Raw genomic sequence first — 16,200 nt, 5'->3', positions numbered from 1 at the left:
GCATGGAACAGGGGGCATAGATTACAGATATGTATCAATATCTAGTCAAGTAATTTGGAGCTAAAGCACCACATAAAAAGTTGATCTAAAATAAGTGTCCCTCTTTGGCCATTTGAGCTGTTGGAGGTATGATTTGTAAAGTACAGACTATAAAATATATATCTATAAACGTGTTTGTTTCGGATCATGTTAATTTCCTCTTGAAATCAATGAGTCACCAAACTTGTTATAAAATGTGATATGTAACGACTGATTCAACGTATGAATCCAAAATTCAAATAACATCAGATCATTGTATTTCTTAGATTGTTGAAAGGCAACCAGCCCCTTCATATTAATACAAGAACGGGACCCGTGAATACACACAATAAAAGCTCTTTACTTTGATAGGTACGTCTCTGCTTCCAATAGATGTCATTCGCTATTCCGGCTATTATTTTAATCCTAATAATGGAACAATCAAGCATTTCAATAATGTTTTTTCTTTAACACAGCCCGTCAGAACACAATTAACATGATGAATAGCAATAAAGTACAAATAAAAAATACTCTCAAATAACATTTTGCAATGTGACCCATTTTAATGAGTGTTTTTATATAACATTCATTTAAAATTCATTATTTGTGTGTGTTTTGATTGCATTGTTAATGTTAAGTTTAATAACGGTTTCCAGTAATCCGCTTTCTACTAAAGTATGTACCAAACCATGTTTATACGGGGTTTCTTTTATTTATAATATATTTTCATTGTTCATATTATTATTTATGATGGGTAGTAGATACCAAGAAATGCTACCAAAAAAGCCAAATTGTTTATTTCAGAATATTATGAACAAGAAAATAATAAGGAATCAAATTTATATAACGTTGCAGTTATTTTGAGGACGAAAAAAAGGACCCAATTATGTCACATGCAAAAAGCATAAGAATGATAAAAGCTGAGTAATTTAGGTCGATGGTCATAAACGTTCTACCGCAGGGTATTTGCTGGACAAGCATTCGAACCAAGGACACAATAAAGAAGCATCTACTGATGTGAACCATGCCTCATGAAAAACATTTCATGTCAAAGTAGCTCTAAAACACAACTCCAATCCCGTTTCATTGATCGGTTTCCAAATTTGCTAACGCCTGACTCCGATAAGCTTTTGTTGAAGTGATTAACCTACAGGTTCACATACTTTTTCCAACCCGCACTGTGAATGCTCGAATTATGTATTCAGTCAGTACCAGTCAGTAGCACTGATGCAGTACAGTACAGATTTTGGTTGTAGAAATGAACAGATATCTATATTAGAAGCTGGAATGGATTTAGACAGTGGCGGAACTACCGGGGTCGCAGGGGTCGCAACTGCGACCGGGCCCCGGCGGCAGGGGGGCCCAAGCCAAGGGGCCAACCGAAATCGGGCAGGGGCGTCCAACATGCGGCCCGCGAGACCTCGAGGTGCGGCCCGCGTAAGATCGGCAGCCAGGGCAACCGATCTTACGCGAGCCGCACCTCAAGCCCTGCTACTTACTTGTGGGAGGGTCTTCTGGACTGCACAGAGGAAGCGGAGTTCACGTGACATCCTACTTCCTCTGTGCTTTAGCAGAGAAGGCAGAGGGAGGCCGTGCCCCCTGCTGAAGTCTGTGAGCGGCATCGAGGAGCTGCAGTGCAGGTAAGGGGGTGGGAAGGGTGTTTGAATGAGTGTGTGTGATTGAGGGAATGAATCTGTGAATGAATGATTATATGAATAAATGAGTGTGTGTGTGATAGCATGGATGTGTAAGTGCTGGAACCTAGGCATGATGGGACTGTGATTGCTGTTAGCAATCACACTCCTATCATGCCAAGTCAGCCAGTACATGCTGAAACCTGGCCAGCTGCCCCCCTTGTGTAGTGATGCTGCCAGCAGTATGGGGTCTGCACTTACAGCCACCCTGTACCAGCGTGTATTGGCTGACTTGGCATGATAGGAGTGTGATTGCTAACAGCAATCACAGTCCCATCATGCCTAGGTTCCAGCATTTACTGGATGGATGTGTAAGTGCTGGAACCTAGGCATGATGGGACTGTGACTACTGTTAGCAATCACACTCCTATCATGCCAAGTCAGCCAGTACATGCTGAAACCTAGCTAGCTGCCCCCCTTGTGTAGTGATGCTGACAGCAGTATGGGGTCTGCACATCACTTACAGCCACCCTGTACCAGCATGTACTGGCTGACTTGGCATGATAGGAGTGTGATTGCTAACAGCAATCACAGCGAGCACAGTCCCATCATGCCTAGGTACCAGCATTTACTGGTTGCCTGGGTATGATAGGAGTGTGATTGCTGTTAGCAATCACACTCCTATCATGCCAAGTCATATTGCTAATTTTGTCCAATTGTGCGTTACCTACTTTTATTAAAAATGTGAGTTTTTATTATTATTTTTAAAGGTGGGGTCATTTTCGGTTTTGGCTAAGTGAACCCTGAATGTTTTGGTCCAGAATTTTCATTTTAGTTCATCCCTAGAATAAATCTAGGGAATACTGAATTTGTAGTCGCAAAACTTTCTAGGCCCAGAAATCAGTGAGAGGAAGAGTAAAGGTTTTGTGTCATTTTACTTTATTTTAATCTGAATATTTTATTAAAGGCCATATTTTTTGTCACAGTGAAAAATGAGTGCGGCCAGCGCACGTATACAATTCTGATGAAGTGGCCCACTGCAGAAAAAACTTGGACACCCCTGGATTATGCCCTTTGTACATGCGCCCCTTTTTCTTTGATTTTTTTTACAGATATGATTCAATATGTAAATTGAATTTGTTGAATTTGTTGAAAAAAAATTGTTGGGTAAAAATCATGTTTTTTTGGAGGGGCCCTTAAAAGATTCTCGCACCCGGGCCCTGAGGCGTCTAGTTACGCCCCTGGATTTAGATATGAGTACTAAAAAGATTGACAGGATTTACATATAATAATATATATATATATATATACATACATACATACACACACACACAAACATTATGGACTTCACAGGCATGGAACTTACTGGAAACAGTTTGGTCCAAAAACAGTAGCCAGATTATAACAATTCATACGGTTCTCTGCTTGGTGTTCCACCACCTGGGTTAGAAAGTGACAGAGGTACTTGAGCAGGCTGTAGTGGGTATCCGGCAATTCTTTTAGCAGATTCTTGAAGCCATTTACTCTCTGTGTGTCATTTCCACTTTCTGCAGAGAAAAACAAATACACTGTTGTAAAGCCAGCTAAATTCACACAATAAAAACAATGCCTTTTGTATTTGTGTGCAGATTCCACTCCAACTTCCAACATGGACATTCACAGTAATGAAGTCTGGAGAGGTCTACTCATACTTATTATATAGCAATCAATGTAAAGGAATATATCGACGTACTCATGCGTTTCCACATCTAAAGTTGTCATCAGCTACAAATATTCTTCCAGTCCTCATGAACTAGTGTTTTCTGATACAAAAGGTGAAAAGTCAAACATTCCATTCCAATCAATGACCAGAACAGGAACAAAAAGCTAAATTATATGATTTCCAAATATAATAGGGTACTTTTTGGTGACTGTACTGACAGCACAGGGTGTTCTAGTACTCAAACCCACTCCATCAGATTTTGCTTAATGTGTCCTTTAAGGGGTTAAACAGCTACTGTAGAATGGAGAGTAACGCGACTTATGTAACTATTTATTATACACAGCCAGATCACTCTACATTAATTAATAAACAGGGAAGTTGACAAGTTAAAACTTCAACTTCTCTACAGTGTTGTTTTTTATTTAAAGGGACACTCTAGCCATCATATGCACTTTAACTATATGCATTTGACCCTTTACCTGCCTCTTAGTTACTCCAACTGCCTGCACCCACATGGTATATTCACTGCCAGTTAGCTCCAGTGCCAGCTCAGTCTAACGAGACCTCCACATTTTCAGAAAGTGCTCCCATGGATTTCAAATGGGCAAAAACAGGACTACAGAAGATGCATTCCTCTTCAGCTTCTCCCAAAGAAAAGCCACCTTATTTTTCCTACAGGTTTTACAACATACTTTAATGTGCATTCTCTGTTAAGGGGCAGCCTGGCACACTTGACTGTCCCTTTACGATATCTCAATTGCATCTATAACCAAACCATAAGTTGGGTCACTGGAAAACTGTAGATTCAAAAGATAAAGGACTGTTTCTATAGTACTTTGGTCCCTACAGTTCGATGTATTAGAAACCCGTATGTTGTTGCTGCCCTCTACTGGAAGCTTAAAGGAATGCAAATGAGAAGCGTATTCAGCACCTTTAACACAGACATCAAACCGCATCACAAGAATAATCTCGCACACCATCTTCTCCTGTCCCTAAAAACAATATTCCCATTTCAATGCTTGCTTAGCCTCCAAGCTTAACACGGTACTACCCTGATACTATCTGAAGAACTCTCGTGGGGAAAAGAATGAAAGATACTTGATTGCATGAGCACTTGTTAAATCAATAAGCCTTGAACACAATGCATTTGCCATGCTTCACAAAACACTCTAATTAAATTAGGCAAAAAGTAATTGCTAAAATGTATATTGCTGCACATCACATTATATACATATGCAACAGCTTGCTGTGACATAACGTACAAAAAAAGAAAATCTTTTTAGCGTTGGTAGTTGAGGTATCAAAGCCATTAAAAGGGACAGTTTACTGACACCGCCACTAAAGAAGAAATACTCTGTGTACTTTATTCTTCAAAAACAGAAGTATAATTATTAGGTACTTACCAGAGGTAGAAGCTGCAGCTCTGCAGCTCCTCTCCTCCTCTGTGGTCCGACGATTGAAATCAATGGGAGTTCTTTCCATGCATGGTTAACAAACCCCACCTGCAGCATCCGCTAAGCCGTATCATATCACATATGTCAGGACGTACATGTCCCATGACAATTGCTAAAATAAAATTCAAAGATCATCTCTACACTGCATTTAGGCGCACTAGCGTAACCAGGTTTTACTTATATATACAACATTTTGGGGCAAAGCCTGCCTAGTGAAAACTACCTAAATGTGACTCCTGAACACTTATCCAAACACCTTCTCCCAAAAGGAACAACCAAATCAGCACCAAAATAAAAAACCGAGAAAAAGTCAAAAAGCGACACAATCTTGTCAAACCAGAAGTGACGTGTTGAACGGTCAACAAAGTTGTGGCATCAACCAATTACCATGGAAACAGATTAAAGGCAAGTACAACTAACAAGCTTAGATACGTTTTTAGCACAATAAAGACTAATTAACAACGTGGTTAGCAATGCATATGAGGGGGTTTATCACAGAATGATTAAATACATTTTTGATGAATAATTGACCCGTCATCCTGGTGATTTACACAGTGCCTAAAAGGCATAAGAATCTAGCGTGCCCTCCAGGCAACTCAATAATGTGAGGAACTGAATCGCTCTTTCAGCCACTAGTGATCTTTTTAGGTAAGATTCTACGACTCTTTGTTATAACTGGTGTATCGTATGTGAAGTCTACAAAAGACTTTCTGGATAAGATAAAAGAGATGCAAATGGATTCTTCTGCTTTGCTGGCTACAATAGATGTCACCAATTATACACAGAGAGGTTCTACAGAGATGAAAATTGCTTGCCATCCTTATTGATTTCGCTGTTATTCTCCTGTGAATTGTGTTGACTCTGAAATGATTTTAGATACAACGGCATCTTTTCTGAACAAGTACAATGTATGGACTACATTGGCAAATTAATTCATACCAATAATCAAATGAAACAATATTCTTTAGCCCCATCTCTTTTTCTTTGCTCGCCCACTTTGTCTTCTCTCTCCCCTACCTCTCCCCTACTCCAATCAGGCCCAGCCAATGGTCACTTATTTAGGAATAAACCAATTTGAACCTCGAAAAAACCTAAAAGACCACCTTAGGGCCGAACCTAATCTACACCCGGCATGGCAACTTTTCCATGCCCTTCTTGCAATCATTTTAACAACATGATTAAATTAAAATGATGCACAAGAGTATGTTATCCATAATTTAAATTGCCAGTGTGGACTAAGCTATGTATGTAATATAGCAGCTGCTCAACACCGAGCTGGGGAGAGTATGAGAGAAATGGGGACTCCTACCTAGGACACAAAGCACCAGAAGAAAGATATTGTGGCAACAAGTTCCCAGCAACAAATCAAATTTATTGAAAAGTACGAAGCTTCATCTACAGAGACCGGGTAGCACCGCACTTGCCTTTTGCTTTATCATAAGGCTTGCATCAGGAGTGCAAAGTATATGGTCTTCTATTGTTGACTGTCAAGTGGACATTGGCTCACCAGCCGTGTTTTTATGTTTACAGCTCCCCATGAATTATTTTTGAAAAGAACAATTCTATTTATTTATTTAAACAAACAATTTAAGTTTTAACAGAAAATAGTACACTAACAATGGAAAAAAATCCTTTCAGACCCAACAACTAAACTACAGTCTGATCCTAAACTCACTACCTAGTGATTTAGAGGGGAAAGATTGCCATTATATTCAAAACAAAAATTGGTTTGTGACCCCATGAGCAAGCGATCGGCTACTTTTATACAAATTGAGATCACTAAATCGCTACTTTTTCCCGGACCAAAGAGGGATCGCAGATCCACAGAAACTACAAATGAGTCAAGAAAAGAGAATGTGCTGTGCTGCCTGAGACAGATGGACCCCCAAACCCTGAACTATTGTCTAAATAACTCACTTTATATTTGCATTATTCCGTACTGCTAAAAAATATTGTATCCTTTGTTATGCAAGTTCCCCTTTAAGAAACTACAAACTTAACGCCCGACAGCTTTGTGTTGTGAAAGCCGTAGAAGAAGAAGTTAGCATATGCTTATTTTCACTTTGGCTCTCAGTGCGGTGAATCACGCATCACATCCACTGTAAAAGGAATCCTAGATTACTTAACAAATTCACTCCCACAAATGTACTATTTCACAGTGGATAATCTAGTAATAATGAGCGCAAGCTTTGTCTCGCCGGTGTAAGGCGCGGCCTTTGTTTACCAATGTAGAAAGTGTTTGAGAGGTTTCTTCATTGAGCAGTGATGCGAAGGACTGCATCTCAGATTTAACTTTGCATTAACCTTTAAAGGGGGGAAAAAACATTTTTATCCTTAGGCATATTTCATATGTATGTGAGTTAATTCTATATATATCAATGTTGATTGTGAAGAAGGTTTTTCTTTATTACTAATTACAACTTTCTTTGCGTTAGACCAAAAACAGTGCCATACTCCTCTGTATGTACAGAAAGCTGTTTGAATGACATAAATAAAAGAGGCCATTGGATCACATTTTAAAAATCTAGACAGTCTAACCTATATAGTACAGAGGAATATGTATGTAATACATGTAATAATAGTATTCAGTGTAAGTTTACAGTCTGTTTACGGAGGTTATCCATAAATTCCTATTACAAAAATAGACTCTGCAGCACAATTCGCAAGTGAAAACCACCACTTAAAACAAAGAAGCGAGTAGCGTTGGAGTAGAATCTACTTAATTCAAAATAGTGGACATTCCTTTACACGCAGGTACTCTCCACCAGAACAAACTTATTTTTCCATTATGAAATGGCTTCAAGGAGTGTCACACTGAGGGCCTTTTGGTAGACACTATAAAGCTCGTTAATAATGCAGTATATCAATACTGCCCATACTCCCATGACAGTGGATACAAGTGCAAAATACAATACTGTCAAGACACACTAGAAAACAACACAAAAATACTTTCCATAAACCCAGCTGGGCTGAATTGGAAGGTAGTGCAGATGCTGGTCAGGGTGGTCCATCCCCATGCATGAGGCCACATGGGAAAACAGTAACTAAAGTTGAGGGCAGCCAACAACACCATTGGTCCGACTGAGAAGAACTGTGTCCCTTCCACAATGATGTGTTGTTTGATCTCATTTGTTAACTTTGAGGTATATCTGCTATTTTAGAATCTCCCTAATAAAAGTCGGATGCATGTTGTTGACTTATGTTTTTCTTCACATTCTCATAATTAAAATTATGCAGCCCACACCATCCCTTCCACAGCTTAATTCTTGTCAACATTTGGTTTCATACATGAGGCCACATTGGATGTTACCCTATTTAAAGATGAACTTGATGTTTTTGAAAATCCAGAAATCCGCTATTCTTAAGCTCCCCTGTGTATCCACAGTCCTCAGTCTTAAAAAGCATTAAAATGTTTTGCAATGAACCGATGAGACATCAAAAGTCTGAAGGGTAGACGCACTTGACTCAGTCTGTACTTACCATGGTAAACCTGAATAAACTTGGGGACAATTCCAGCACTGATTATACCATCTGGCATCTCTCGGAGGAACAGTTTAAGTAAGCTGGCGACCGAGTGGACATCCGTGTCATCTGCCAGCATCACTGGTTCTCCAGTTTCATACCTAAGACGCAGCTGTTCGACCACTTTGACGTTTCCATTCACTCTGAATAGCCCCTCCTGAGTCATCCCTGCCAAAAAAAATCAACCAGGTGAGAAGGCTCTCTAGTTTGTTAGCCTGCCTTATAGAGGGTTTGAGCAGTTCTGGGTCAAACGTTCCCTTCTCTAGAGGGTTCACATTTCTTTTGTTGAAGTGGTCCCCTTGCTTAACTTAATTGTCAACTCGACTTTGTGGCCAGACCAGTTGGAATGCTTTCTATTGCAATTCTTCACTACTCGGGGCTTAAATCAACTTGAAATGTGGTCAAGATGTCAGTGCAGTTGACTTTAGTGAATTCTTGAGCAATATATGCAACTCAAGTCTACTACCAACTCAATCAAACTTGGCATTTGGGATCCACACAGTGGCGGAACTACCGGGGTCGCAGGAGTCGCGACTGCGACCGGGCCCTGGAGTTCTGCCAGTCAGGGGGGCCCAAGGGGTGCCGAGCGGTTGCTGAAAACGACCGCTCGGCAACTCTTGGGCCCCCCTGACTGACAGAAACCCAGGACTCCTCTGCTCCCCGCCGCCGCCCAGAGTGCAGTGTTGGGAGCGTGAGGTGTTTGTCTCGGGTGCCGGCGCTTCACGCCTGACTGACCAGACCAGAAAAATGGGCCAAATGTTTTTTATCTGATGTCAGTTTCTATGGGGCTCTTCTGCTAGCATCAACCATCAGCTGTGCCCTATCGCTTTATGGCAATGAGACAGGGCTCTCTCTGTTTGGTGATTATACTAAACTCAGATCATGGTGGGCTATAATACTATTACAGATGGAACACTATAGCTTTTAGATATACTTTTTCCTGTGCCACCTTAGCGTGTGCGCTACCGTCTCATTCATCAAAATGTATACAATGAAATGCATGTTTCATTTGGAACAACGTCTTTATTTCACAAATTTCAATGTTAAAAAATACACAAAACATCTAAAATATCACAAACTGATGGCCTTCTTTTTTGTGCAGAGTGTAAAACGCGCAAGAATTCTCCCTTTTTGATTTTGTCTCCTTTTTTCCTGCATGGTAGCTCCACAAAGACGGCTCCGTATCTGTCGACTCTTCCAATAGATTATGGAGTCGGAGAAATTTAACCGCAGTCTCTTCTTTAATATTATGTTGCAATAGAAATCTTTGGTCAACATCGATTGGGGGTCACTTGTCATACAATAACTAATAATAACTGCAGTAACATCGTTTCGAAAGAGCAATAATAACTGCCAACCTCAAAGCGGCTCCAAAGCTGCTTCAGGTGGCTGTGGTTACATTTACGTTGCATTCCATATGATTTTTTTAAGACATTTATTAAAAGTGTTATTATATGGGCTTTTCTATTGGATAGTGCATTGATCACAGGGATTACATTCTGATTTCTTTGATTATTTGCCTTAGGGGATTACTTATATTGAAAAGGATAAAAGAAACATTTGCAAATATTTTAATTTTTTATGTATAAATTAAATATCAATAACGTTTAAGATACATACTGATATAAATATCACATTAAAAGCCCTAGGTGATACATGCTATGTGAAAAAATATAGTTCAATAGAGCCCATCCTGTATTTTAACAACTCATGTTCTAGTTAACAGGGAACGATTTTTTGAGACACACCAGGGGAATGTTAGAATAGCCGTGTAATTAGTTGAAGGAAAACACCATTATAGTTCATCTAGCGCTACAAACTGCATTGTAGAACTTTTTTTAAAAAAGGGAACTTTTTCTCTAAAATACCCGTGTTTATAATTGTAGTCCACAGTCTCCTCCACATATATAATCTGAAGTATAATAATAAAAGTGGAAGTCAAATTCTAGGTTTCTGTGAAAAAGTGAGATCCAGGAGACCAGTATGTAGATTGGGATCTCTTTTTTGGTGGTTTATGCACTACCGCAATGGATATAATAAAGCTGGTAGAAGACACTCCTGAATGTTACTAAAAGGATATATATATATATATATATATATATATATATATATATATATACACACACAAACACACTTCATATACACAGACTTTACATATTTACTAAAGAAGTTAAATCTTAAATCTTTATCTGAGAAGATATTTTCTGTTCTATTTTCCTCCTGGCACATAAACAAATACTTTTTTTGTTGTTGTTGTAATCAAGTCTTCTCTTATAGCGTCTTTTCTGCTGGTAGGCAACTATAGCAGATATTCTGATTCTTCAAAAGAAAAACTTTGCATAGTTTCACTAAACCACATGTAAAGTAAAGAAAATGATTGTTACCTTCACTCCTCAAGTACTCCACGACACTCCACACCACGCTCGGGACGCTGTTCATCACCAGTCCCTCCTTGTGCAAGTCCTTAAGCTGCGCCCCAAACACTTTTGTGCGTGGCACGGAAGGCTGCCCTCTGCCAGGCCTCGCCACCACCTTTTTCATATCTTCTTTCAATCGTACGGCAGCTTTGCTTTGCTTGAAGGAGTAGAGGAAGAGAGAGCAATCGTGAGCAGAAACAACAGGGGGCTGCATTTTCTGGCTCTTGTATTGTCGGCTTAAGAATTTAGGCATCTTGTGCCATAGCAAAAAAAAATTAAAGAGAATCAACAGGCTTCCGTAAGCATGAGTGTGTGACTGCCCCGGCAGCGGACGCTGTGTGATGGCTTGCAGAGCTCACACTCACTGTAACACACACACATACGCACACAGAGCCTGCCATACGGGGGTGGGGCACTTAGAGAACTTCCCTGTAACCAGGGGCTGGAGCCGGGCTTTTTGCAGGAAGAACACATACGCCGTATCCATGCTGCATTACCACAGTAACCTTTCGGCAGGGCGACTAATTAACATACAATTCAGAGTCACAGGGAAGCCCTGCTGCTTACTCGCCTGCATCAGAGGATGTAACCCTTTAAACACCCAGGGCTGATGCCTCTGGCAACTAAAGAGTTATGTACCCAGAGCTTTTCAGCAAGGTCGGGGGAGGACTGTTTATGTAGACAGGAAGTATGGAGATTTTGGTGGCTGGAGCAGACCTTTGGCTGTCTCCTTCTGTTTACATCTGAACAGGCAGAGTGTCCACTGACATCCGCAAAGAATTGTTTCGGGAACATAAGGCTGGGGTCTAGATGCGTTCTATGTCGGCGCTATTAAAGCGGAAACGGTCATTTAATTCACGCACACATTCCTTGAAACAAGAGCTCGGGGTGAATGAAACGAAAGGGGATTGTAACAGTAACTTTAGGGTTTCCTAGTGATGTTACAGTATACGGGCCGCAATCAAATGACACCTATGCCAAATGTACAAAAATATTGCAATTTAGAAATACATATATATATATATATATATATATATATACATATATATATATATATATATATATATGAACCATTCAGCACAGCTTTTCTACCTATTATTTTTTATTGTTTTATATAGTGACATCATATTCTGCGGCACTGTACAAAGGGATGAGAACACAACCTTTACTTGGCCCTAGTCTATTAAACACATAATTTCAGTGTTTCTTTTCTCCCTTTTTCTTTCCAATATCCCTTTAAAACTCATCCAAAGCGTTAATACTATCAAGATTGAAAAGTAGTATTATCACCATAGCAACCAGTTGAATGTCAGCAAAAACACTTCATAACGGTGTGAAGTGCCTCCTAACTTAGGGCCAAGACTAACCAGATTTGGCTCTAGGACATGAGGAGAGTAGTTCGACCCAGCTCCTTCAAGCCCAATTAAATTCCAACCATTGGGCTCAGCTATAGAGACTCCTTCAAGTGGATGACATGATTCACTTCAATTCCATATTTTTGGAATATAATTTGGAACTTTTACATAGAATTTGATGGGAAATAAGAACCATTTGGACCATCTAGCCTACTCATTTTTCCTGATCTAAAGATTCAGACCTTAGTCAGTCCTCAGTCTTGTCTTAGATTCAGGTAAGCCCTATGCCTATCCCATGCATGTTTTAATTCCCTTCTCACTATATTAGCTTCTAACAGTTCTAATAGGAGGTGTATCATTTATCAACCACTCTGTTGAAGCAAAATTTCCTTACATCTAAATTTCTGACCCTTTGGTCTTGTTCTAACATTTCTCCTCCTTTAATATCATGCCTGACGATATGACCACTTTTCAAACTTTATTCCAGTCATTTGCCTACATACTATCTATGGAAACACTAATACAATGTGTGTGTGTTTGTTTGCATGTGCAACAATGTCAGTTTTCAGAAAGACTTTAGAACATAAGTGTTCACCCTGGTGCTCTTCGGATTTATTGCCCTAGGGTAATGCATGGCATTCACACCAAATAATACATGGCTTCTGGCATTACAGAATGGTGGCTATTATTTAAAGCATTTTTTTTAGCTTTGCCAAAGCACTAATAATTAGTTTTCTACCATGTCAGAGCCTGGGAACCAAAGTTGGACCATACCATTGTTCAGGGGCCATAAATAAGTAAGTGCATGGACTTTTATTGCCAAATCAAGAGGCCTACCCCGCTATATAAATACTGAGAGGGGTGGGGCTAGCAAAAAGTGGGCAGGACAAGGCAGGTAGTGGGTGGTACTGATTATTATAGTTTTTCCAAGGTATGTTTATGTTGTTTTCTGGGGCCCATGACAAGTTCACAATACTGGCATAAGCCCCACTTTGCAATTTAGAGTTCCTTGTTATTATTTATTGTTTACTGATTTATATAGCGCCATCATATTCTGCAGCGCTATACAATAGCTGCTCAGAAATCGTTATTTCACCCTCACATATATGCACATGAGAAATAACTAAAACCTGGAATGACTACAAACAAGGATCTGCTCATTCTCTTGGGGATAATGATGGCTTGTCCATAAACCTGGATTATTAGCCAAGGAGCAAAGGTACCAAAGCTCATCATCATCCGCTCTTTCTGGAGTTGGACTTTAAAGAGACACAAAGAAAGGTTACCGTTGAATTGTGGTTAGCAACATGGATTTCAACATAAATTTTCTGTTGGGCGGAGGGCCATTGCTTACCATTGTGTTACTAAATGTATTAAATACTCAAACATATAATACCTCATAATATTTAGGACCAGTTAAAGTGTGATAACTATATATATATATATATATATATATATATATATATATATATATATATATATATATATATATATATATACACACACACCACAGATTTAGAGATTGAGAGCATACCTTCCAAATGACTTACATTTCCAATAAAAGTCCCTATTGCTGGGGATAAACCAGCTGCTGAGAGATGGGATGTGTACTAAAATACTAAGATTACAAATATAAAAGATATAGCAGAAGCGAGTAAATAAAGCACTGTATGTCCTAAAGATTAGAGAGTATGTTTGGTTCCCCAGGACAACATTTGGTAACAAGGCGTGCTACTGATATTTTCCAGGCAACGCAGTGATATGCAGAATTAACTAGATACTTTGTATGAATAAGCAGCTCAATGTTTAGGAAGTCCATGGCAGGCACAAGGAAACATATTAACAAAATGCATGTCAGCGGTAGCACAACAACAAAATAGATGACAATATAATAAAACTATACTTTTCAGGAAAGACTAAAGGATCTCAATACATAGAGCTTAGAGGAAAGAAGAGAGAGCAGAGATATAATAGAAACATTGAAATTATTTAGCACAGAAAGGAAGTTTGTTTCAAAGGAGAAAAATGTTAAAACAAGAGGTCATTATCTAAAACTAGAGGGCCTGAGGCTAAGGAACGGAAGGGATATTTACTCGGGGTGGTAGATAAAATGGAGCAGCCACCCAGCAGAAGCGGTAGAGGCTAATATATTGAGGGAATTTAAACATAAAGCTACCCTGAATTTAAGACAAGACCAAGGGCTGATTAAGGTCTGAGTCTTTACTTAAGGAATAATAATAATAATGATAATGAGCTGATGGTTCGTATAACAATCTGCATGAGCCTAATGTGCTTAGTTAAAAGTAAGAAAGCAAGGGACAAATGGCACTAGCCAAACGGATACAGATATATACATATTTACAACAGGGCTTAGCAGTGTAACACTGTACTGGCCTTACTGTGTATTAGGGCTTCTCCTGCAAGGAGTGCTGAGCTGGTTCATCCTTCATAACGCGCAGTAATATTAGGGAGTTGAAATGTTTAAACCTCATGCCAAATCATGGTTTAGTGAACAGGCCATTTACTGTTATTCCAGAACTCTGCATAATATTGTAAATCATGACAACACTGGAGGAGCGGACCTTAATTTAGTGCTTAAAGAACACCGTATGTGTCATTCTGTGCATTAAATCATATGGCATCATGCAGCCACCTACTAGACACACATGCGCACGCACTACGCTGTTTCATCCGGTGTCTCTTATCGGCTGCTGGCCCTAAAGCGTCACAGACAATTTTAGACCCCAGTCCTTCCCCGCCAGAAACCTAAGAGATATTTTAGTTCATTTTACCTAATGTTTTAATGCAACCTACATGATCAACGTACATCTAGTTTGACGGTAGAGTAGATCCATTCAGTTTATTTTGAGTTATATTCTATGCACTATGCTACATTAATAAATAACTGTAATAATCTAACTGCTGTGAAACTTCAAAGTTGGTTCTCAGTCTTGTTTTATAATCAGCAAAGCCTGATGCCTATCCCATAACATTTACTGCTTCTGCTGGAAGATTGTTCCACCTATCCACCACACTCTAAGGTTAAAAAATCTCTCACATTACATGTAAGACCCCAATCTCCTGTTCTAAGATGTTTGCTCCTTTAACATATATGTTATTAATATATATACACATACATACATTCTTCATAGCAACTGGAAACCTTTACAAAAGATCATTATTGTATTGCAAAGCATTCACAAACGGCTCCCTGCTTATGCATGAAAATATGTCACAACGTAAATCGGACTTCTTTAAACAATAAACCAAGGAGGCACAGGGCAGCGCTTCTGCAGAAATCAGCACAACTATTTTATTTTAGCCACCGTCGCGAAGGAAAAAAAAGATCTTAAGCACGGGGATTGAGAGGAACACAATACAATGTCGGTACTTACACAAACACTTAGGGCTCCGGCTCCCATTCTTTCAGGAAGTGACTGAAAGAAGTGGTGTAAATGGGATGATGAAAACATTAAGGAACGGTGAAAGCCTTCAGCAACCTCTCCCGTCTTACACCTCCGGGTGGGTGTATAAAAAAAAAAAAAAAACCTTTCGGGCTAAAATTACGCAGAGCCAAAAATATGTAATTCACAAAGCAAATCTGCACTGATCCCTGATCGAGAGAAGTAGCCACATGGCTGGGATCAGCAGCACGCAGTGGAAATCCTAGCCCCAGACAGTGTATTGGTAATAGTGAGGGGTCATGTGACCGAAGCCTTAAATGCATTAGCATCAAAACAGAATGGTCACCATTCTAGTGGCTAGTGTGAATAAATCCTATCACAATGCCCTCCTGCCACCCCACCCCCACCTTTTCTGTACCTGGGATAAATAGTTTAATGTACTGTTCTTTAATCCTGTTTAGGGCTGGCAGACCGGGAACTTAAGACTTCACTGTGAGTCCAGAAACCCGGCCCTTCTATTACTAGGAGGCAGCTAAAAAGTATTTTTACTTAACATGTGATCTTAATGAACCGCTTCACGGAAAATGCCAGTGAAAGCTAATAATAATAATAAAAAGCTGGTACACTCGAAAGTCATCATCCTCTCTCTCTCTCTCGATGACCCTCTTTTCTAGTATGAGTGGATACATACAAT

General features: G+C 39.5%; 1 protein-coding gene across 3 annotated transcripts in view; it reads right to left on the bottom strand.

The window, feature by feature from the left end:
• FAM13A (family with sequence similarity 13 member A) overlaps nt 1–15,532 on the bottom strand; it is a 75,559-nt gene extending 60,027 nt beyond the window's left edge. Inside the window, exons 1-4 of one of the 3 annotated variants that reach the window (XM_053461598.1) lie at nt 15,498–15,532; nt 10,715–10,904; nt 8,289–8,498; nt 3,019–3,199 (exon numbers count right to left, since the gene is read on the bottom strand). In XM_053461598.1, the coding sequence (XP_053317573.1) occupies nt 3,019–3,199; nt 8,289–8,498; nt 10,715–10,904; nt 15,498–15,524 (608 nt within the window). In that variant the 5' untranslated portion in view covers nt 15,525–15,532. Of the gene's footprint in view, nt 1–3,018; nt 3,200–8,288; nt 8,499–10,714; nt 11,128–15,497 lie in introns of those variants that run through there. The other 2 variants (XM_053461599.1, XM_053461600.1) reach the window with 2 other exon arrangements.
• Nucleotides 15,533–16,200: the final 668 nt, after the last annotated feature.

Source organism: Spea bombifrons, chromosome 1 (genome assembly GCF_027358695.1).
Source record: "Spea bombifrons isolate aSpeBom1 chromosome 1, aSpeBom1.2.pri, whole genome shotgun sequence".
NCBI lineage: Eukaryota > Metazoa > Chordata > Amphibia > Anura > Pelobatidae > Spea > Spea bombifrons.
This window is presented reverse-complemented; position numbering and strand designations above follow the sequence as displayed.